This window comes from Sceloporus occidentalis, unplaced genomic scaffold (genome assembly GCF_023333645.1).
Source record: "Sceloporus occidentalis isolate IW3139 unplaced genomic scaffold, rSceOcc1.0.p SCAF_7, whole genome shotgun sequence".
In the NCBI taxonomy this organism is placed as follows: domain Eukaryota; kingdom Metazoa; phylum Chordata; class Lepidosauria; order Squamata; family Phrynosomatidae; genus Sceloporus; species Sceloporus occidentalis.
In genome coordinates, this window is record NW_028316987.1 from 12,892,686 (window position 1) to 12,918,199 (window position 25,514).

The 25,514-nt window shown below is 40.8% G+C and overlaps 1 protein-coding gene across 1 annotated transcript in view; it reads right to left on the minus strand.

Moving 5' to 3' along the window:
* Positions 1–13,135, minus strand: part of MAPT (microtubule associated protein tau) — a 103,991-nt gene extending 90,856 nt beyond the window's left edge. Inside the window, exons 1-2 of the mRNA XM_089531944.1 lie at positions 12,673–13,135; positions 4,949–5,038 (exon numbers count right to left, since the gene is read on the minus strand). Of these exons, the coding sequence (XP_089388070.1) occupies positions 4,949–4,967 (19 nt within the window). The 5' untranslated portion in view covers positions 4,968–5,038; positions 12,673–13,135. The remainder of the gene's footprint in view (positions 1–4,948; positions 5,039–12,672) is intronic.
* Positions 13,136–25,514: the final 12,379 nt, after the last annotated feature.

Genomic DNA, 25,514 nt, shown 5'->3' on the forward strand with positions numbered 1-25,514 from the left:
CTTTACCTAAACTAAAATAACATTATAATTACACTAACCACTAAAGTAACAAAATTATAAATACAAACTAAAATTCAATTGTAAAATAAACTAAATTTTAAATTGGCAGGATTAGGGTGAGGGCAATCCAGATCCATGTAACAGGAGGTTAGTCTGGGAAGGCTTGCCGGAAAAGATGCGTCTTAATGGCTTTTTTTAAAGGCATCAAGAGTAGTAATATGACGGATCTCTTCTGGCAGGCCATTCCATAATTTAAAGTATACAGTGTCCCTGTTTCTCTGTCCTCTTCCCACTTTGTCTTCATCCCACCCCAGTTGGTGCAAACTCAGTTCAAAGTGCAAAAGCAAGAGAGGATAGGTGAGGGCCAAAGTTTGGCCTTCCACCTGGGCTCAGGCAAAAGCACAGTGCCGCAGCCTCTCTTAACCTGTGTGTTTTTCCTTATTCATAACTTTTTTCCATTTTGACCACACTGTAACGTCACTATGCTTCCTGGTTTTCATCCATGAAACATTGGTGGATGTGGCATACTCCAGAAACCACAAGAACTGCAAAGATCTGAAGGGGCTCAAAGTCCATTTATAGGTTGGATGGAGCTTTTTAAACATTAAACAGTGCAGGAGAGCCTGCAATGTATCTGAAAGCTGAGTCGCTACTCCTGGAGGCTCTAAGAGAAACAACTTTTTCCCATGTAAGCATAATTGGTGGAGTCAGGGCTACAGAAAGCGTTGGAGGGCTATATGTGGTCTTTGACCATCCTGGTATACATAGGTAGTAACCGTTACCTTCTCTAGTGAACGAACCATTCACAAATCTGCCAATCCAGTTGAATGGTTTCGCCATTGAAACCTATCTTTGAAGCATTTTTTGTTAAGTTTTCAAATCTGATCTAAAATGTCTAGAGAATCTGATTTTTTTTCTTTTTTCTTTTTGCTATCAGCTCCATAGGATTATAGTGTTGGTGTGTCCATTTATTCTCTTTTTGTGTCCATTTATTTTCTTTCATAGCAACAGTATTGTTTGGCTCATATAAATGACAGAATTATTTGCCGGCATGTAAGTGGGGGAAAAGTTGTCATTCGGGATTATCCTTCACAGCAACAGAACCAGGTCATTTCTGGTCATCAAAGACAAAGGTCACATTGACTGAGAAATACGTAAAAGTATATACTTTTATGTAACTGTATTATGTACAAATGGTAAGACTTTATTTTGTATAAATTATAAAAATTATAAATAACTATAAGTACAACAGGGGGGAGTCACAAGAAAAAAAACAAGGTCCGAAGGGGGCCACCATCAGAAAAAGTTAAGAACACTGATCTAAAGCCTAATACAGAAGGAAGTAGCTTAATCTCTATGGGAGGCAGTTACACAACCAAGGTGCTGCTGCACAAAAGGCCCTGTCATCTTTCAAACAACGCTCTTTCCACTCTTTTGGAGGTGGGTCATGGAGTAAGATGATGGCCATAGATTATGGTCAGGTTCATATCGGAAGACACACTTCTTCAGGTATCATTGTTCCACGCTGTTTAAAACTATTACCAGTAAGATCCAAAACCTTGAATGGGGATCAGAAACAGCCCTAATAGAGATACTTTTCAAGCCATAGTCATCTAAAGCAGCTAACAGGGTTTTTTCCCAGGTATATATATTTAAATTCAGTTTTTCCTAGCAAAACCTCCTGGACTTCCCAAAACATGGAAACTTCCTGAACAAAAATACTATCCTCCTTCAACTAAATTTAGAGAGGGGAAAAAAACAGTATTGTCTTCAGCAGAAGATAACTCCAGCTGCATCTGCACTGCAGAAATAATGCAGTTTGACACAGCTTAAACTGTATAATACTATGGAATCCTGGAATAAATAGTTTGTTGTGGCACCAGAGCAGTCTGACAAAGAAGGCTAAATATCACAAAACTGCAAATCCCAGGATTCTATAGCCTTGAGCCATGGCAGTTAAAGTGGTGTCAAACTACATTATTTCTGTAGTTCAGATGCAGCTTCCCTTAATTCTGCCCAGACAGGTCACCATCTCTTCTATTCTTGAGGGGATCAAGGCCTGAAGCAATTAGCTATCTATAAAAATAAAATAAAGATTTTAATCAGTGCTAGATTCAGCATATACTGATACAAAATAAAAGGCCTTCTTGTGCTTTTTGGGGTATCACAAAAAAGCATAATTATAAACAAAATTTTGGGGAGCTATTCCTCTGGCTTCCGTTGATTCACATGTTTCTTTGTGGTTTTCTTCCATTCTGAAGTCACTCTCAATTTGCACTTTGGTTAATAATCAGAAGGTGGGGAGGGGGCACTCAGCTAAATACTTGGGGTTGTATCAGTGCAGAAACCTCCTACAGTTTCCCCATCCTTAAATCCAATTACAGGAGATTAACTGTGGGATAGATTGGTAGTAATTCTGTTGAAAGATCTGCAGTAAGTAGCTAAGCCTATGTGGCATCATCCGAGCGATTTAGCAATAACACCTTAAGGAGGAACGTCTTTGTTGCTTATTTTTAGACACTTTCGCCATAATTTAGAAGTCTCACTCACATCTCTGGCTCTTTTGGAAATGGGTGTGGAAGTCAGTCTTAGATGCAAGCATGTCCTGAACATACGCACCAACTTTAGTTGCAGTTATGCGCTTTCTACCCTATTGCTGTCATTGTTTCATCCAAGCTCACTTCCAGCTTGAGAGTCTGACTTGGGCAGCAGGTGGTGAGGGTGTAGATTTGCAAGGGTGAATTAGTGGGCATAAACAGGGTTAAGATCCATCCTCCTGACTGTGGGCCCTAGTCCACCTTTTTGTTACCAGCTATCCATAGAAAGGAAAAGAAATAAAAAAGACAAGGTTCTTTTGAGGGGTCTAGGGAGAGAAAATCAAACTAACAAATCACTAACTGTATACATGGTCATGAGCTACCCAGTGCTTTCAAAGGGATCTTAAGTCATAGGGTTGATGTTATGATCTTTACATAAGAGGCATTTCTAAAAAGAAGAGGAGTAAGGTTGGATCCGTCACAGGGAATCAAACTGAAAAATAGATTTGAAGCTGAAATCTATTTGAAGCTCAAACACAGAATTATACACTAAATATGTACAGTATATCAAATTCTGCTTTCAATATCTCAGTGCTTTAACAGTATTGTAAATACACTGGTAAAGAAATTTATAAATTAAACCCCACAATAATTAGTTAATCCAAAGGCATGCATGCAAGAAGTGCCAAAATATTTCTTGCATGCCATCGTTTCTGATTCTAGCCAACCCATTTCCAATCCTTATTTGTGTGCTTTAATGAATCTGTAAAGCAAAGCCTCTAACAGAGAAGCTCCTTTTTACAAAATCTTTTCATGGAAGCTCAGCCTCCTTTTTTCCCTCCGTGTCTTCAGTCTAGCTGAAAGTTTTTGTAAGCAGCACTGGCAATGAGAAGATGGTGAAAGAGAACTAGAGAAGCACAGACTTTTAGTGCTGGGTTGCAGCAGAATGTCTTCAGTAAACAATGCAATAGTGCTTGAGGCAGCAAAGAGTGCAATTCTCCTCTAGTTGATCCTATGATAGCATGTGTGCTTGCTTACAACAGGCAAGGTAAACAGCAGCTGCCTCCAGAATCCCTTATTGAGTATATGTGAACAATAAACATAAAGAAAAGGAGAAAACAGATAAGCTTGCCCCACCAGCTACCCCCAGCAAGCTAAAAATGCATATATCTATACATATGGCCACAAAAATGGAAATCATATGAAAAGTGGAGGCTAGTGAAAGAAAAGGTCTGAATGCATTCTGGAAGAAACTTTCAACTGATCTCTAGAAGGTTCCGAATGTGATTGTTTGCTAATTCAAGATTTATTGGACCTGGTTGTTTCATTTCACATGTGCATATTATTAGTTTTTGAGACATGTTGATTTTCTCGCTTCTTTTTCTTTTGTGTTGGAGGAACCTTTCTCTGTTCTTTCCAATTTTGTTTTACTTAAGATTACCATATATACTCAACTATAATTTAACCTCATATATATGTCTAGGGCAGGTTTGGGGGCCAAAATTATGGATTTTGATATGACCCATTGATAAGTCGAGGGTAAAACTTAGGGATATGCAATGAAAGATGTAAAGGACGAAGCAAAGAAAAACAATGCCAAAGACGTTACAAATTACAGCAGGCATAACTATTTGTATTCATGGAGGGAAGAGTAGAAGGGGGTCAATGCTTCCAGGACAGATTAAACTCTTGCCTTTCACCAGGGGATGGATGGATGAATGGAGATAGATAGATAGATAGATAGATAGATAGATAGATAGATAGATAGTATATACAATAATACTTCTGTACAAGACTCCAAGAAAATTGGAACAGTTTTGAATGCAATTTAAACTTCTTAATAGTGGCGAAGACACTTTTTTCTCCTCCACTGCAAATTCTGTTCCCTGCCGTGCTCTAAAAAGACCCCCAGATCTTGTCTGGACATGTGGCCAGTGACACCACATGCTACAGCACTTTGAACTAAATAATACTTTGGACCATAGATAATTCCAGTGCCTCTTCAAGGATAGAATACATTGGTAATGTATGATATAGTATCTTGTCTTCTTTTGGGGTGCAGCTATTCAGGTCATTGGTGAATACAGAAATAGGAATGCAATGTGAATTGCAGGCTCATCTGTCATATTACAACTAGTTTGGCCTATAAACTAACTAAAATAAAGAAATTAAGCACAAGGAGGAGGAGACAACGATGATGATGATGATGATGACTATAAATTAAAGAATACCAAGTTGGCAAAGAGATTGACAGACAAACAACAAGAATAGAAGAAAGAATTTGAAAAGCATAAAGACAAAAATATAAGGGAGGGATTAGGAGTTTAACAAGACAATGAGAAGAATACAAAAAGAAGAAGATTACAGAGGCACCAAGGGTTAAAGATAAGGAGGAGCTAGAGAAATCTTACCTCTGAAAGCATGAAACATAATTTTAAACTGGCCTGTTCTGTCCAGGTTCTGGGTTCACAGGAGAAAGTGGGTATCAATAGTAGTGCCTCCTGTAGAAGAACAGAACAATTATATTTTGCAAGGCAGATTGCCCCAATCTATTGCCCCATATGTTTTGAACTACAATCTCCATTGCACTTTTCTGTCAGCCATGTTAAATGGGATGATGGGGGTTGTAGTCTAACAGCAGAAAGGAATCCTTCTGAAGCAGGAAAGGAAGAATCGCATCTTGTAAAAAAAGATACAATATACATAGCAGGCCTAGATACTCTAAAGTCATCAGTTCCCATCTGATTTTTGTAAATTAAGCGGGATCAGCTCTGGTTAGTACTTGGATGTGAAGCCACCAACAAATACCTGGTGATGAAGGCTGTATTTCAAAGGAAGGGGCTGGCAAAACCACCTCTGAGTACTCTTCACCTAAGAAAACTCTGTGAGATTAATGGAGTCACCATAAGTCAACAGTTGATTTCAAGGCATGCAAAAACAAACACACAGCAGAGGATAGCTCAGATGAAGCAGAAGCTGTCAGAACCATGGACAGAGCACTGTGTTCTCACCCACTGAAAGACTATTGTTGCTTCAGCAAGAAGTGGGGACCTTCTCAGGGCTTCTAAAGCTGACCTGACCTTATTTGATGTATCATCTCTGTGCTTGTGACCATAAGCCAAATGTAGAAATCATGCAGCTCTCTAGATGTTCTTAGACTCCAGCTCCCAGAAGCCCTAGTCAAGGTGTAGGCAGTGTTGGGACTGTACTAGGAATGAGTCTGAGGAGTCCAGTAAAGCAGAACCTTGTGGCCTTGGAAGATGTGCCACCTCTTCAATAGGGCTTCACCATTCTCTTGACTTCTTTTACATTTGAGTGCATGTCAAAACCAGAAAACACAATAAAAAGGGTAAGAAAACCAATGGAGACCAAACAAAAAGTACTGTATTACTATATGGTATACAGTAATAAGTAAGATGGGCTGCAGTGAAGAAATAAGAGGGTGCAAATGGAAGAGGGCCAATAAAAATAGTGTAATATTAAGCCAATCCAAAATAAAAGTGCAAGCCAAAATATGGATAGAATCAGCAGAAAGGGAAAAGCAAAATGGACCAGTATTTGACAACTGAAAATCACAAGAGTTTTCTAATAATGAAATCAGGGGTAGGGAGAGAATATAATAATGATTTTAGATTGGGGAGAATGGAAACAAGAGAACAAGAGTTTGGAAGAAAGAAGAATGAAGCCATTGCCCAATGAAGTAGGGCAATTACATGATACATGCCCTGTCTGGAAGCACTGTAAGGTCAAACACATTGGAACAACAACAACAACAACAACAACAACAACAACAACAACAACATTCCTCACTTCACATGTACATAGATGGAATCCCAACCAATGTGTCTGAACAGGAAGAAGATTGTGGCAATGGCAACTGTGGCTTCCCGGTCAGTGGGATAGTGAATCCAGTCCAGTTTTGGGGTAGCTTTAAAGGACCTATCCAAGGTGCTGAACCTATTCTGAAACAAGATAAATAAACAAGATTTATTTATTAGAGAGTTTTAATAAATAAAACCTAGATTAATTGAGTTGATGGATAGCTGAGTGAAAAACTCAACCAAGTGTGTGGCAGCTGCTAAAAAGGGGGGAAATTCCATTTTAGATGTCCTTATGAAGGCAATAAAAATAGCCCCAGTTCACATGTCATTGAAATCCAGGGATGTCACATAGATTTCCAGACCAAGTAGATGTGCTGTTTTCTCACTCTTGCTTGGCTTCTCTGCCAAGTGGGAGCAGCTGAAGAAAGCATGGGCATCTGTGCATGGTTTGTTTATTTTGACATGCAAACCAGGACAGGGTGACCAGATGTCATCACCGCAAAGGAGGTCAAGGTACCACAAAATGCAGGCTATTCAAGAAATATGCGAGACATTATATGGTAAAAACACTCATATAAATCCATGCTTCTTAGGCATGCTCAAAATGGAGGACTTTGGACAAAAGCCAGAAATGTAAGACATGTCCTGGAAAAGGAAGACATCTGGTCACCCTGAAACAGGAACTCTGGCTAGATGAACTAGAATCATGATCCAAGAACACATCTTGGCTTATGACTCTGGTTTATCTGGGGAAAGATAAGCCAGAGGTCCTGCTTTCCCTATTATGTTAGGAAGGGTATGCATGGAAGGTCTTTGTTTTTGGTAGCTGCTATTGCTTTCAGGAGAAGCCAGGTTACAGTGATTGAGTAGCATGAACTAGTGTGCTGGATAATTCAGAAGAAGACAGAATTCTTTTAGAATTCTGGCTTATTGTGACATGCATTCACATCCATTTATGTTGATACAAATCTATGTTTATTCTGCATATGGTTCTGGTTGCTCCACCTGAACAATGGTATTGTAGAGTGGGGAAAGGTGCAGAAAATGGCAACCAAAATTACTGGGGCTGAAGCAATTTCCCTTCAAGGAAAGATTGTAAAGATTGGGGCTTTTTAAACAAGGAAAAAAGACAAGTAAGGGAGCATCTAAGACATTTATAACATTATAAAGGTATGCCGCAATTAACATAGTAGATGTATTCCTGACCATTGTTTCTTTAACAGAAAATTTGATCATGGAGGCAGAAATAAAATGAAAACAACAGGAATACTGCCGCTTCTTCCAAAAGAAGATGATTACCATTTTGGTGACCAAATTTATAGATTATGAGTTTTTAACATGCAACGGGGAACCAATGGGACAGGATTACTTGCTCTTCCCTTTTTTCTCCTATTTTGTTCTTTATGTATGCTCAGGAATTCTGCAGATTACAGGCTGCCTACCTAGTCTTTTGTAGGGAGGCACATACTGTCACAATAGATCAAATCCTGTTTTTCCCCAGCTTCAGCTTTGTCACATTGTTTACTCCAAACAGGGAATAGCAACCCCTTTGTTCCTCCAAAGTCCTTCTTGCATTACCAACAATATTACTTGAGAAAGATTTGACTGCACTAATTATATTATAGGGAAGAGATTGAATGTGTTTACGGAGAAAGTTATGAGGTTTCTAACCTCCACAGAGAGTGACCGAGCTTTTTAAGCACTGAGTGTGTGTTTCACATACCTTCAAACGCCTACTGACTTATGATGATCCCATTAATTTCAAAGGATTTTCTTAGGCCAGAGGTGATTTTGACAGTTCCTTCCTCTGCAATATAACCTACAGCAGCTGGTATTCATTGGCAGTCTCCCATTCAACTAATAACCAGGGCTGACCCTCCTTAACATCAAGATCAGATGGAATCTGGTGCTTTTAGGGTATTTAGGCCTTTAAGTTTGAGATAGGACAGCTGTAATGGTAAGTGTTTGGCTTTCTTTTTTTACAATGTCAAGCCCGTTTTGAAATGTTAATAATTCTGATCAAGCTATATTAAGAATGGGTCTAAGGAAAGGGCAGTGAGTCTTAGAAGCATGGGATGAGGAATGAATAAGACAAAATGGTCAAAACGGGGAGACAGAACTGTTGGGTAGTTTACTACTTGCCTCATTTTATTCTGAGCTGTATATATTTCAATTGATTTAACTACTCAGAATTTATGAGATTAATTATGAAATTTAAATCAAATATGGTGCAGAAATCCGCTCTTTCTTGAAAATCTCTCTCAGAGACAACAGAGTAGCATCATAGCTAATGCTTTTTAGTACTGCACAGAAAAAGTTACAGTAAACCCCTTTTGAACATCTTCTACCATGAAAACCCTATGTTATGATCCAAAATGAAACAAGAGATAGTTCCAGAAAATGAAACTCCCAGGTTACATGATACTCAACAAGCTACTGGGGTTCAGCAGAGGACTGCTGAGAATAACACTATGGCTAATGATACAACTGGACTTAAGCCGGGGGGGGGGGGGTAGTTATTGACATGCTAAGAAAGGAAAAGAATGTCCAAAGCTATATAACACATACTATAAAAACATGGACTGTGAGACACATGAATCAGGGGAAACTAAAAGAAATGGACTGCATAAACATTGCAATGCTTGAGGTGAGTGTGTCAAAGTGGACAGGAATGGGACATATTGAGTCAGATAAGATACAGAGTGTTTATTCAGGAAATGAAATGAAAATACTCAGGAACTTAAAAGACAAGAAGAAATGGGGTGGCATTTATAGTGAGGAGCGATGCAGCAAAAGCAGTCAAAGAATATACTGCAAAGTCTAAACAAATAATATCAATAAGACTGCAAGGAAACCCCATCATTATAACCATAATCAAATTGTCATAAAACCAATTTATGCTCCAACTACAGAGGCAGTAGAAAAAGAAACTGAAATATTCTATGCCAGAGTTCAGAGGGAAAGTGTTCACAGATCAGAACAGGACTTCTTGTTAATCACAGGCAATTGGATTGCAAAAGTACGAAACAGAACAGAATAAAAGATTGTAGGAAATTTTGGCCTAGGATCAAGAAAAGTAGGAGGAGAATGATTAATTGAATTTTGTGAGGCCAACAGTTTATTCATTGTGAACACATACTTCAAGCAATCAAAGAGGAGACTGTATACATGGACATCACCTGATGGATGATATATAAATCAAATAGACTACACAATAGGATGTAGAAAATGGAGAAACTCCATTCACTCTACAAAAACGAGATAAGGAGTAGATTGTAGCACAGGCCATGAACTACTAACATCAAAACTTAAGAATAAAGCTAATGAAGAACACTAAATCAACCATCATGCCAAAATACAAGAACATCCCCATAGAATTTAAAGATAATGTCAAAAATAGATTTGCACTATTGGGAAGCCAGAAGAATTCTGGACTGAAGCCAGGGACACTGCCAGTGAGGGATGTAAATAGACACTATCTGCAATCAAAAAGAAAGAGAAGCCTCAATGGATGAGAGATGAAATCTTCGAGTAGTTAAGGACAGATGAGAAGCAAAAGTAAAAGGGGACAGAAATAGAGTCAGAACCCTGAATGCAATTGTTCAATGACTTGAGCACAGGAACAAGGAAAACTACTATAATAATCAATGCAGAGAAATAGAAGATGACAATTAAAAAGGAAAAACAAGAGATCTCTTCCATAAGATCTGAGAACTCAAAGGAAATTTTAAGCCAAGAGTGGGGGTGCTCTATGACCAGCAGGGTCGTATTCCATGATGAAGTACAAATAGAAAGATTATTGAAACAATACACTCAAGAACTATATAAAAGAGATTAAAGGATGACAGATTCATTCAAGGAAGAAACATTTGTAGATGAACCTACCATTGTAGAAAGTGAAGCGGAAGCTGCACTCCAAGCACTTGGGAGAAATAAATCATCAGGAATAGATGGCATACCAATAGACCTGCTTCAAACTATGCTACCTAAATTCTGTCAACAAACATGGAAAACAAAATAACAGTCCACAGATTGGAAATGTTCTTATATACATTCCAGTTCCCAAGAAAAGGGACACTGGAGATTGCAGTAACCACATGATCATTGCATTAATTTTCTATGCTCAAAATTATAAAGACTTGGGGCAAAAAATGCCAGATGTCCAAGCTGGGTTAAGGAAAGGAAGAGGTATTAGAACTCATATTGCAAACATACATTGGATAATGGAGGCCACTGAACAATTTCAGAAGGAAATCAGCCTATGCTTTATAGATTATAGAAAAGCTTCTGATTGTGTAGATCATAAAAAACTATGGATCACTTTTAAAGAAATTGATGTGCCATAATATCTGATTATTTGATTGTCCTGATGTGTAACATGTACTCAGGACAAGAGGCTACTGTCAGGACAGAATACAGAGAGGTTTCCATTTGGCAAGACAGTCGGGCAAGGCTGTATTTTATCACCTTATTTAACTTGTGCACTGAACATATCATACATAAAGTAGAATTTGATTCGGAGCAAGGAGGCATGAAAATTGGAGAAAGGGGCAGCCACAATTTAAGATATGCAGATGACACCATACCACTAGCAGAAAATAGCAAAGCCTTGGAATGATTACCAAAGAATGTCAAGGAAGAAAGTGCAAAGGCAGGCTGATAGCTGAACATGAAGAAAACAAAAATAATTACCACCGATTATTTACATAACTTCAAAGTAGACGATGAAGACATTGAAATAATTAATTTTCCATACCTTGTCTCAGTCATTAAATCAGAATGGAAAATGCAATCAAGAAATCAGTGGAAGACTACTACTTGAAAGGACATCTATGAAGTCACTAGACAAGATCCTCAAGTGTAAAGCTATCATTGAATACCAAAATCTTATTTGCCCATGCCATTGTATTTCCAGTTTTTATGTTTGGTTGTGAAAACTGGACAGTGAAGAAAGCTGATAGGAAAAATAAACTCATTTGAAATGTGATGCTGGAGAGGAGTTCTGTGGATACTGTGGACTGCTAAAAGGACAAATGAATGGGTCCTGAATCAGATAAAACCTGAACTATCCCTAGAAGCCAAGATGGCTAAACTGAGATCATTTTACTTTTTCTGAAGACAGGACTCTATAGAAAAGACAATAATGTTTGACAAGGTGGAAGACAGCAGGAAAAGAGGAAGGTCACATTCAGATGGAAAAACTCAACTGAGGAAGCCACATCCCTGAGTCTGCAAGACCTGAGCAGGGCTGTTGATAGAGTGACTTGGAGGTCTCTCATTCATAGGGTCACCATAAGTCAAAGTTGACTTGATAGCAGTTAACAACAATAAACACAAAAGACACCACTTTTAAAATACCCTTCTGCCAGATGATTTAAGAATCAAAGGCTTGGCTGAATAAATAAAAGCTTTATATGCCAGTGGAAAGAGGGAACAAAAGTGGGCAAGTGGACCTCACTAGAAAGAGGCACCACAGCTGGGGAGCAGCTACCAAGAAGGCTCTCAACCATGTCCTCCCCAAACATGCCTATGATGATAATGGGTCTGGGAGAAAGCCCTCCCATGAAGATCTTAAAACTCAGCCCAGCTCATGTAGGGAGACAGGGTCTTATAGACCCTCTTGAATGATTAAAAAATATTTTACAATTAATAACACACACACAAACACACACACTAAAAATACAGTTGCCACCTTTTTCTATGTGCCTTACTCTGGTGCCTTCAAAGATAGTTTCTCACAGGTATTTAGCAGAGGATACTTTCACTGATTCTATTACAACATCATCATCATCATCATCATCATTATTATTATTATTATTATTGGTTGCCTGCATGTACATTACTTCATAGGACACTTTGACTAATTAAGTTGGTGAAGTCTGTATTTTCAATCCCTGTTACATAAAATATTTCAGGATATTCATTTACAGTGTTCATTTGGCTCTTAATTTTGACTTCAGAAAGATGTTTAAATAAACATTTTTGGCTGCCTAATTTGCTGTCTCACTTTTTTCCTACAATACTATTTTATACATTTCTCAGTCAAGGAACAAGGATATCCTGCAGATATCTAAACTCCTTTGAATCCATGTGCTTAGCAAGCCATTCACCTCCAAAGCTGCATTCAATCCACTACAATGAAATTACATTTAATCATTCCCCACAAACAGAGCAGGTTTTCCCCTAAAGCCAGTTGCTGTCAGATCTACCATACAAACTAAGGACAATCATATGAACAGGTAATGCCTGTTTCACTGTAATTATCTGCAAGGCAGGACAACATATACATGCATATCAATATGTCTACTACTTACTTGTAAAAGTTTCTTCTGGTGATTTTGTTCCCCTTACGATTTACCATTTAAATTCTGTCTGGATTTTGTATTCTTCAGAGACAGAGTCCAGGTCTGTAGAGTGCGTTTCCCCTTTGTTCTGTATGTAGAAAATTCTCACAAAGTGCTTCAAGTACGTTTTAACTTGCAGGTGATATGGATCCCACTCAACAGACTATCTAGCCCTTGGTTGATATTACTTGTAGGAAAATGCAGGCATCCCTGTGGCACTCAGTTTAGCAGAAGCACCAGCTGAATATAATACACAGCCCCGACTTGATGCCTAGAAAGAAACACTCTCCCCATTGTATAGATGGACAAACAAAGGGTTAAGTGACTCCTCTAGGGTTCCACAAAGGGTCTGGGACAGAACTTTCTGCCTAAGGTATGAGTAGGGCCTTGTCACCATAGCAGCCAGCTAGACAACTAACCTCACAATTGAGGTATTTGCACACACATATCTTGCTGGCACTATCTCCAATTTTGTATTATAGAAAAGGGCAGAGTGTGCAGAAAACAAGAATCTGCCAGACTAAATTTGCCCTAGACATTTAGGAAACAATGTTTTGTGGGAGTAACCTGTGGCCAGTATTTTTTCAGAAGCTTGTGCAATTAGGTAGCGTTAGATACACTCTCGTTGAACTGAAAAAAATTAAATTCAATTACAATAATGATACTTGGGGGTGGGGAGAGACTATCTTCAAATAATTCCCATACTATAGTGTATGTGTTTATGTGTGTGTGTGTGTGTGTGTGTGTATATATATATATATATATATTGCTTAAAGTCACTCAGCAAATTAGAAGCTCAACATGTATGTACAGATATTAATTTGCAGAGCAAGCAGCTGTGTCGAAATGAAAAACAGGGATTAAGGCTGTGGCTTTAACATCATATTAAGGTATTTGTGTGGAGCGTTAGGATATAGAGCCTTATGGCTGAACTTGGCACATTTAAAATGTAGACCAAAACAATTTCCCTGCTTTTAAGCAAGGAATTCCCCCAGTCTGGTTTGCGATGCCTTAACCAGATGTCCTGGCTATGCTAGTGAGAACCTACTTTCTTTGAAGAATGAGGGTGAACTGAAGGTCCATTGGGGTGTAACAAATATTTAATAGGACAAGTGCATATTAACTGAGGAGAGCCAGCATGTAGTGGTTTGGGCACTGGACTAGAACTCTGGAGACCAGGGTTTGAATCCCAACTCAGCCAGTCATTGAGGCTTTCGTAGACTTCAGAGCCCATAAAAGAGGGGCAAAAAGCATGGTGAAATGATTGATCATGGTTCCTAGGGAACATTTCCAGGGAAGTATCAAATTGGACCGGCCCTCCTTGGTCCCTTGGGGGCAGGCACAGCAATAAAGTGGTGTGAGGAGGCATGCATATCATACCAGGGGGCACCCTAAGGGCAAGTGACCCCACGGTCCACCAAACATCTGCCTTTTGGCAGAAATGGGCTGTGGTGTTCAATGCATTCCTTTTAAAATGCTAAAGAGATTGTGAGGCACAGTGGGAGGAGAAACGTGGAGGAGAAAATTAACAAAATTAATTTTAAATGTAAAAGAAATATTTTGAGGGTTTTTTTTAACCATTTTATTTAAAAACATCTCATCTTACCAAATTTTCACTTTAACCCATGAAACTATGTACATGTAAATGCACTTACTGTATTCTGTGTGTATGATCATTGTAATTTAAAGGTATAATTTTAATTTTGCTAGTTGTTTATGTCACAACTATTACCATTACATTCAGTGATATACGGGAATTGTGATTTATAAGTAACGTTAGTACAGAAAACATGACTAAGGATTCTGTGTGGGAGGAGGTTGATGCAACCCACACCTCTGGGCCATTCAGACTACCTTTTGTACCAAATTGTAATTTGGATTAAAAGTCAGAAGGTTCTCATTGGCACTGGTTTAAACACATCAGAATTAGGGCCTTTCGCACCCAGTTCAGGGCAAATCCCCCTTAGAGCGGTTTTTCTGAAAGTGGATTATTTCCCAAATCTTTTTGGAAAACCCGTTTCTTCCCTGCTGCCGGCAAATGTGAATTTGGCCCCGGGTCAAGTTCAGGGGAGGGATTTAGGTCAGGTCACTTTGCAAGTGGCATTTTAAAAAAATATTTGTGTGTATGTGTGTGTGAGAGAGACAGAATATGCGAATGCTTGTGTTTCCTTTTAAATTTGGCAAATTGATACAATGTGTGAATGCTTTTGCTACATATCTATATGTGTATGTAAGGCATTCTGGGGTGGCAATCGGAGGGAAAACAAAGAAAGAGGATGCAGAGATGGCATTCTGAGGTGAGGTATTATTATTATTATGACAGATTATACGCATGCTTTAGGCTAGAAGGGAAGGGAAGAGGAATTACATGGGGGGAGGCAAGGGCTCCAGAGGTGGCATTGGGCTTGAAGGGAAGGGAAAGGAAGGGAAGGGAAGGGAAGAGGTTCCAAAGAGGAAGAAATGCTGGGCTGGAAGCGAAGGGGAAGCTAGAGGCTGGCATTCAGAGTGAAGGCTGTGGAAACCCATGACTTTGGGGGAGTCACACTCCCTCAGCCTCAGGGGAAAGGCAATGGCAAATCTCCTTGGAACCTATCTTGCCAAGAAAACCCCAGGATGGGGTCGTTTTAGGGTTGCCATAATCTGTAATGACCCAAATACACACCTGGAAGTTTTTAAATTTGACAAGTTGACAGAATATGCAAACACTGTCGCCAGTTTTTGTTTTTTTAAAGGAGGGGGGAAAGCACCCATTCGGTTGCCCAATGGCTGTAGGATATGTCACCTTTGACAAAAGCGGAAGTGAATTTGACAACAAAGGAGGCTCCATTTTAAAGCGGTGCTGCAAATGTGAACTTCAGAGGGGCAAATTGCATCAATCAAGGCAAAGGGCAGTGCAAACTTCTTTCCAAGCAGATTCGGTATGGGGGCAACCAGATCTGCCCAGTTCTATCCAGTGCAAATGGGCTAGTGAGAATGGGGCCCTCAACTTCCAAACGCAACTACTGGAGCAATCTCGCTACTGGGAACTATAATCACTAGTGAAGCCTCTTTCTATCTTAACCTTATTCCTTTGAGTTTTAGGGTCTGTGCAAACCAGCCTGGGGGCAGAGTCGGGGTGTGGCATCGGCCCGCTCCACACGTATACACAGATTAACCTGCAAATCGCTTCCTCTCAACCAACAGTATATATACCCCACTCTCTTCCATGCCAGTATTCTCTGAAGATGCCAGCCACAGCTGCTGGCGAAATGTCAAGAATAAACTCTTCTAGAACATAGCCTCATAGCCTGAAAGCCCCACAAAAAACGATGGCGGGGTACAAACAGCAGAAAAGGGGCGGTCTGCTCAGCTGCCCCTTTTCTTGCCGAGATGGAAGCAGGGCAGCCTCACCGGTAGCCCCTGTGGCTCCAGCCCGGTGCTTTTCCAGGCCACGGGGAAGTGGCAAAATGCTGCTTCCCCGTGGCCTGGAAAGGGGTGTCCATGGGGCTTCATGCCCCATGGGCACCCCAACAGGTGCAGCCAGAGGAGACAGGGGCCGCTCGTCTCCTTTCTCTCTGGCTTCGTTCCCGTGGCAATCTAGTTGCTGTGGGAACGAGGCACCCTCCCAGAAGGAGCTCCATTTCGTACCGCAAATAGGGCGTCCTAAGTGCCCTCCAGTGGTGCGATGACATCAGGCACGTGTTGGTCCATTTGGACATGGTGCGTGCACATAACAGCATCTGGACTACAAGCCCCAGAATGCAACAGGAGGCAGCCAGAGCAGTAGAAGTGGAATAGCAGCACTATAACCACATTACAGCATACACTATAGTGTTGCTATTCCACTTTTACTTCTCTGGTTGCCTCCTGTTGCAGTCTGGGATTTGTAGTTCAGTGAAGCCTGAGATCTCTCTGCCTGATAATTCTAAATAACCCCTCCTTAAAACTGCAAATCCCAGAATGCAACAGGAGGCAGCTAGAGCAGTTAAAGTGGAATAGTAGCACTATAAGAGTATAGTGTGGTAATCTAGTAAGAGTGTAGTGTGGTAATGTGGCAATATACACCCAACATTGCACTGGAAATCTATGGCGGATTATAATGGAGGCCTCCATTATTATCTGCCATAGATTTCCAGTGCAATGTTGGGTGTATCACCAAGAGTTTGGGGACCACTGCTCTAGATCAGGAAATAATACTAATACTAATAATAATTATTATTAAACAGTTGGGGGCCGCTGCTCTAGATCAGCAGTGCCTGTTCCATAGATATAGGAAGAGGAAACTATTATTATTATTATACAGTTTTGGGACCACTGCTCTAGATTATCAGTTCCTATTCCATAGATACAGGAAGAGGATATATTATTATTATTATTATTATTATTATTATTATTATTATTATTATTATTATTATTATTATTATTATTATTATTATTATTATTATTTCCTCTTCCTATATCTATGGAACAGCCACTGGTGAACTAGCGCAGTGGGCCCTTTAAGAGCTTTTGGACTTCAGCTCCCAGAATCCCAAACCATTAGCTAACATGGCTGAGGCTTCTGGGAGCTGAAGTCTCTCCAGGGTACAGTGGGGGGGGCACGGATTCGCTCCAATCCCATCGACCATTGCGCGTAACCTTTTCAGGGTGTACTTCCGGGATTACTTCCGGGTGGCGTGAATGACGCGCTGTCAGCCGCGAGACCCCATTGGCCAATCCGAAAACAGCTCGAGGGGGGGAGGATTGAGTGGCTGTTTCTTGGCGGTGCACCAGCTTTTGGCGTCCCCCGAAGGAGGAGGAGGAGGAGGAGGAGGAGGAGGAGAAGGAGCTGCCGCCAATGGGGTCCGTCGGGGCGCCGTTCCCAAGGGCATCCGTTCCGCTTTGCTGAATGTGTCTGCCGCCGGATGCGGAGGTGGTGAGGCTGCGGTCGCCCTCATGGCTGCGCTGAGAAGGTGAAGGAGAAGGGAAGGGAAGGGGAGCCTTAGCGCTCAAGGGGAGCAAAGGGGAGGCTGGGCGGGAGGAAAGGTCTCTCCAGTCGCTGTGTATCCTGCGGTTGCCAGATAGACATTTGGAGACGGTGCCTCTGCCTTCGCTTTCAGGTCTTCTGCTGGTTTATGGCGACTCCATCCATGGATTTCAGAGTGCTTTCTTAGTCAAGGAAGCCTCAGAGGTGGTTATGGCTGGTGCCTTCCTCTGAGGCACAGCCTGGGATTTGTTGGTGGCCTCCCCTCCAAGTCCTGACCAAGGCTGGCCCTGCTTAGCTTCCAAGGTCAGACAGGATCTGGCTTATGGTGACCCCCATGGATTCCATAGGGTTTTCTTAGGCAAGGAAGGAATCCTCAGAGGCGGTTTTGCCAGTTTCTTCCTCCAAAATATAGCCTAGGCACCGAATATTTGCTGATGGTCTCCCATCCAAGTCCTAACCTGGGTTGGCTCTGCTTAGCTTCCAATATCAGACACGATCTGGGGCTCCAAGATGTTCAAGTTGCCTGTTGACTTATGGTGACCACATGGATTCCATAGGGTTTTCTTAGGCAAGGAAGGAATCCTCAGAGGCGGTTGGGGCAGTTTCCTCCTCTGAAATGCAGCCTACAGCCCCAGGGATTGTTGGCTGTCTCCCATCCAAGCCCTAACCAGGGCTGACTCTGCTTAGTCTCCACGATCAGATGGGATTATTTGCTACTTCAGTGTGTAGAAGAGGGGATTTTAGCTGATGTTCAGATAACAAGCAAACCCAGCTGAAATCCCATCCTTCCACACAACCCATAAAGTACAATATCATCCTAAACCCACAGAACAGCGATGCCTGTATTGGGCCCATCATACATGTTGCAAGGGCATGCTTTTGAAGCTGCGCTGGCTTCTTCATCAAGTAAACATGTTAAAAATCAAACAGGGGGAAAGAGGAAGAAAGAAAAAACGATGTTAGTCATCATAGTCCTGTATTTGGTCCAGGAAATAAACTTTAAATTCCATTAGTCAATCAATAAAGTATGCAAAGGTGTATTGTAGCACCTTTGGGACTAACTGAGGCTGCTGCCACACGGCAGAAATAAAACAGTTTGGCACCACTTTAACTGCCACGGCTCAATGCTATCGAATTCATGGATGTGTGGTTTTGTGAGATGTTTAGCCTTCTGGAGCTCTGGGCCTCTCCAGACTACAAATCCCAGAATTCCACAGCATTGGGTCATGGATGTTAAAGAGGTATCAAACTGCTTCATTTTTTCACTGTGTCAGCAGCACAAGAGAAAGAAAGAAGTTGGTAGTGTCTTTTTGAATATAAAGGAGCAGGAGCCATCTGTGGTTTTCACTTTGGCAACCCTTTGTCTATGGTGGAGAGCAATGTTTATCAAGCTTCGGGTACACCTTGTTCTGGTAAGAATTTGCAAGGTAGGACTGAGGAACAGAAGAAGCCTGTTGCCATTCTGTTTTCCACTGCAGCCGACTAGATGCTCCCAACAAACCCACAGACGATGCATGAAGGCTATGGGTTCCTTCTGTGTTTTATCCCTGGCACCCATTACTGTGATCCCTAAACACAGTGGCACATATCCGTTGAGCTGCTGTGTTTAATAGCCCTCATTAAACCTATTGGCTATGATTCTGTTCTCTGATAAGAACCCAACAACACACATCTTTGCACCTGCATTGCCACTGACCTAGATGGAAGCATTAAATTCATGTAATGATACAACTTGAATCTAATCACATGTATTCTGTATGAATGTTGGATGGAAATTAAGTGCATGCTGAGAAATACTGTGAGCTTTTACTCCCTAAAGACTTCCAGTTCATCCCTTTTTATCTGTGAAATGCAAGGAAAGAGTCTAGGACTAGGATCTTGCAGATAGCACATGTTGTAGCTCCTTATGAAACTGGTTAAGTCCTGTAGCAACGAGGAGCAAGTTCTGCTGGATTTTCTGAATAATGTGACTAGAGGAGCTGACCAAAAAAGCTGGATCCATAGTCATTGGAGGAGCAATGCTTGTAGCTTCCCCTGCACCTGGTAACATGAAGAGCTGTGATGGGGATTTTAGCTTGAAGCCTGTCTCTCTGTTATTACCTTGATAGAAAAGCTGTCCAGTGGAAAACGAAAGCCCAGGTTAAAAGGTGGTTAGGATGGAAATAATAAGTACTTGAAAGTACTTGAAATTTAACTTGATAAGTACCGTGTATGCACAGCAGACCTTCTTTCCCTTGGATGTTCTTTGTACCCGTCATCTCAAGAACTCTTAATCCACCTTTGGAAGAAAGGAAATCACCACTAGATAAGCATTAGTTTGGCTTCAGTCCAGAGCACACTGATTTTTGTCTACCTAGCATTTCTGTGGCCCACTGATGTGCTAAACAAAAATGCATAGTCAGAGTATCTTAACAGTTGTACCGTGCATAATTTGTATTAAATGACCCTCGGTATACATTCTTCATTAAAAATGTAAGAAGAGGCTTACTGCGTCAGATCATAGTCCAGCATGTTGTGCAAGAACCCCAGGATCCATGAGGCAATAAGTGACTAAGTCAGCCTTACTGACTGAGGGCCCGAACAGACATGCCAAAATAAAGCTGTTTTGGGTCACTTTGGAGGTATGCTATTTAAATGACACATGCATCTTAAGAGGCCAGAAGCTGTGCCAAAGCTGCACTCCAGTCTTTAGGATTGGAGCGTGGCTTTGGCACAGCTTCTGGCTTCTTTGGATGCATGCATCATTTAACAGCATACCTCCAAAGTGACCGAAGCAGCTTTATTTTGGCCTGTCTGTTTGGGCCCCAAGTGATCCAAAAATGGTTTGTGTGGTCCAGTAATGGATCACATTCTGTCTACTGCTTTCATCTGATCCTAAGAACAGGGGCAGTGGTTCTCAAATGTCATTTTTCCAAAATCCCTGATCATTGCTGGAACTCCGTTGGTAGACTTTCTCCAAAATCTCTGATCATTGGTCATACTGGTTGGTGCTTCTGGGAGTTGAAGTCCATAACGTACAGATGATCAAATTAGAGAATTACTGTTTTAAGGCAGGGAGAAGAAACGCTTACTCCTTCAGCGCTCTCATGGCAAGTCAACATTGCTGTTGGCCAGCATCTGGATGACCACATATTCCCAACTTCTGTTCTCAGGGGTGTGTAAGATAAGGAGGAAGAGAGATGAATAAATATTAAGGCATGGGGCACTTAGATTTTGGAAAGAAAGAGATTATATCTGAATGGTCAGTTCCATTATTTTTCCACTGAAATGTGGTTCTTCATAGCTGTGATTGTGTGGCCTCCAAGTGAGCAGTGAGTTGTAAGTTATGGTAGAATCAAGGCATCTGGAGGTCAAGGCTAGGAAAACATGTTTTTCCTTGGGTATGAGCCAGTATAAAGAGGAAGAGGGAGCTAATCAGCCGGGGCATTATTTGTTCCTTGACTTGTGACAACAAAGCAAATGTTTAATAAGTTTTGTAACATATTCCTGTGAGTTTTTGTGGATAGATTGAATTTTGCAGTTCATAATTTTCCCACTGCTTGCTGTTTTTATTGCATTTATTAAAGATTTCGGAAATGTCGTGAAGCCTTAGCTGTTGTGGAATCGTTTTTTAGATGAAGTTGTAAAATTAATTGCTTTTCAGATACCTACACTCAGAACCTAACTGCCTTGTACTCATGGTTATTCCATGGAATGCAATATTGCTAATGCAGTAACCAGTAATGTGAAAAAAACTTGGGACTTCAGTTTACCGCATGGAGACATATGGTTAAAACAAAATATACTCTGTTACCTTTTCTCCTTCTGTTTCTTTGGGCAGTCAAGAATATGCTGTGGAATCCAGTTTGGCAATTTAAACATTCAGACATTGAACCAGATTAGGAGTTTCAGTTTAACTACACATCTGTTTTTAGGCCCTTTAACCTATCATGGGCCCCATACAGACAGGCCAAAATAAAGCTGCTTCGAGTCACATTGGAGGTATGCTGTTTAAATGATGCATGCGTACTAAGAATCCAGAAGCTGCGCCAAAGCCATGATCCAGTCCTAAGGACTAGAGCGCAGCTTTGGTGCCACTTCCTGACTCTGAGTACGCATGCATCATTTAAACAGCATATCTCCAAAGTGACCCGATGCAGCTTTATTTTGGCCTGTCTGTATGGAGCCATGGTTTCCTCAAGAGCAGCCAGGGAACTGCAGTTTGATAAGGGTGTTAAGAAGACTTTCCTAGAAATCCCTAGGGTTTTTCATGCAGCTGCTTTTCCTAGGATATATCCAGCAGAAGGCTTGATTATGTCTGTGGTACAAACATACTTTCCAGTTGCCAAAATAACACCTCATAGAGATGTGGCACCATTCTTGAAAATCTGTAGAATAAAGAGGTACAGCAGATGAAGAGTGTTGTGCTTGGAGTTCACTTCATATCCTTGTTTAGCTCTAATCAGTATGGATCGCCCTGTCAAATCTGTTTTATTTTTAGGCCACCACATATGAGTAGAAATGGACAAATAACAAAGTCCTACTTGATCGAAGCCCTATCTAGTCCCTTGTCCTATTTACACAGTGACCAATAAAATGTCTATGGTTACTCCACAAGCGGGGCATGAGCCTAAAGACATCCCCTCCCCCTTGAAATTGCAATCATATTTAGAAGCAATTGTGTGAATTTTTTGTAGCAGGGTAACATGCTTTCCAGATGTTTTTGACTATGACTCCCAGAAGTCTTAACCATTGTGACAAGGGCATATAAGGAGTATAGTCCAAAATTCTTGAAGGGCAATAAGTTGCCTATTCTTGATCTTGGGCCTAATTTCAGCTGCTTCTGACAATGAGTTGGATAGAGGGTTTCAGTATAGAGATGGTGGGGAGCACTGACCCAGCCTGGTGCCTGACAAAATGTTGAGTATAATTTCCATAATCCTTAGTGTCCATTCTGGCTGGAGGTGATCTGAGTTTTTCCAGCATATTTGGAGACCACTGGACTGGGGAAGGCTGATATAAAACTTCATATCCTGCAAACTCTTATTCAGCCTTCCATCACCACTCCTTCTTGCCTAAGGCCATCTACTAATTTTGCATATGCTGCAATATACAGGAAACAACAAGGGATTTTGTTTTTGTGGTTTTTCTGATAAGTTATAGCATAAGTGGTTCAGCTACATAGCAGTGACCAGAAGAAGAAAGAGGTAAGATCTGTTCTTCATTACTTCTGAGGAGACCATCCACCTCTTCCCTTGGCCTGTTACAGACTGCCAAAATAAAGCTGCTTCGGGTCTCTTTGGAGGTATGCTGTTTAAATGATGCATGCATCCTAAGAATTCGGAAGCTGCACCAAAGCCGCACTCCAGTGCTTAGGAATGGAGTGTGGCTTTGGTGCGACCTCCGGACTCTTAGGACCCATGCATCATTTAAATAGCATGCCTCCAAAGAGACCTAAAGCAGCTTTATTTTGGCAGTCTGTAACAGGCCATGTTGTAAAGTAATAAGATACTCAGAATCTTGGCTTGAGATCTACTCTTTTCCAGTATTACACTCCTAGATGATGACAGTACTGTAGATTGCTGTATTTGCAGGGGTTGGGTTAGATAGCCCATGGTGGTGACTTCATTCTCTTTGATGAACATCATCTACAAGTTGGTCAATGGTGGAGGATATTGGGAGTTATAATACAACAACAGCTGGAGGTTTTTAGATGAGAAAGATTTAGAAAAACAAGCAGAGGTCTGCCACATTTATTCTTACAATTACTGCACAGCCTTGATTCCAGCAGCTCAGACTTTAAGAACAGCAATTGCAGCCAGAGTTCCTTTGCAGTAAAATTCAGACAGAAGGAAAAGACAAGGCCATCAAGCTTCTCACAAGGACACAGCCATCTAATTGCTGTCTGTTAGCCTCAGGTCTCCATCTGTAAAATGGGAATATGTGGACAAGGCTTCAAGATAATTATTGGTTGCATACCAAGCTGCAGTGAGGAAGATAAAATTGGCTTCTGTATTTATCCCTCAAATTATTTCCCATATAAAGCTCTGGAATTTGCCATGTATGTTTCACTCATGCTGTTCATTGAAAATGCCTCAAAGCTTCAAGTCTATATTCTTTTATGAGGTACAGAGGGGGGGGATATAGAGCAGGATTAGGATCCAGACCATAATGTGTATGCATTGATCAACCACACAGAATACTAACTCAGGGTCTGGACTTACTATCCACTCTTGTGAACTACAAACGGTGTATTACAAGCTGTAACCCCATTCAGTACGAAGTAGAGAAGAGCAGCAAGTTTGAGAAATGTTGATATAAAAAAGGAATGTAAAGCAAATAATTTATAAAGCACTTAACATTAGCACTTCTGACAGGTATGAAAAAGGATAAGTTAATATTTTATATAGCATTTAGTATTAGTACTTCTTTGCAAGTGCTATTTCACACTTTCTCATTAATTTTTAAGACATCGGTTTAATGTAGAATAGACCATTATTATCATCACCTCTATATCACAAATTTGGAATTAAAGCTGAAAGATGGCACCCCTCACTTCTTATGACTGAGTTGAGATCTTCCAACTCCTTGTTTGATACAGTTACCCAAACTACACTAGTTTCTAAAATATACCTTTACACTCTAAAGTTTAGTTACAGGCATGTTTCAATTTGTGTTGCTCCAATTTACAACATTTCAGATTTACAGTGGCCTGTTACAGACTGCCAAAATAAAGCTGCTTCGGGTCTCTTTGGAGGTTTGCTATTTAAATGATGCATGGGTCCTAAGAGTCCGGAGGTCGCACCAAAGCCACACTCCATTCCTAAGCACTGGAGTGCAGCTTTGGTGCAGCTTCCGGATTCTTAGGATGCATGCATCATTTAAACAGCAGGACCCGAAGCAGCTTTATTTTGGCAGTCTGTAACAGGCCAGTGTTTCTCCAGAAATAATGGATACCTCTCCCAGTGCACCTGTGGAGTGAAGCCGGAAAGCAAAATGGGAAAGGCAAGAGAATGAAGTGAAAGAGCAACGTTCTTTGGAGTTTTGAATGGTGGTGACTGATCTTATTTTCCTGCCTAATTTGGGAAATGAAGAGTGGAAAAGAGCAACTAGAATCTTGTACTTCTAGAAGGAAGGGGTCTTTGTTGCCTGCTTAGTAGTTAGGGAGAGTGTGAGAGGGAGGAAAAACTTAAATCTTGGCATCATTTGGAAGAAGTGATTTTCCTTCCCTGCCTAGGTTTTATGCTTTAAACCTCTTTAAAATTGGTGGTGGATTGAGTAAAATCACTAAAATTGTGGCACCTTTGGCTCCATCAGAATGCATCTCCTTTGTCTTACATCTATTTCAGCTTACATATTGAATCAAGGAATGCAACCTCAATCTAAATAGAGAAAACTAACTGTACTGTTGAAAATAGTGCTCCTCAAAAGTGGTGGCCCAGTACTGTTGGCTCAAGGCCCTGGCAAGCAGATATAGTACTGGCACACTGGAGGGGTGGGAGAGATCATATTTCTGCCACAAATCCTCAGATATCTTAAGGTGCATTGGTTTAAAGAAAACATCATAACCTTAACTGTTAGAGTAATTGTACAACTGCAGAGCCTGCCCAGGAAGTGTATGGCACATTTTTCTTCATCTAATTTGTTGTCAGTTAAATCAGCCATGGGTTCTTCTAATACAGGCTGGCACACATACAAGTTGGGATGTGACCAGGTGAGCTACTGAATTCTCTCTCTTGACTTACCGCACTGCCTTAGTATGCAAAGGGATCTTCTAGCATCTTTGAGACTAACTGAAAGAAAGAAGCTGGTAGCATGAGCTTTCATAGACTTGAGTCTATTTCCTCAGATGCTTTCCTTACTCGATGCATCTGAGAAGTAGACTCAA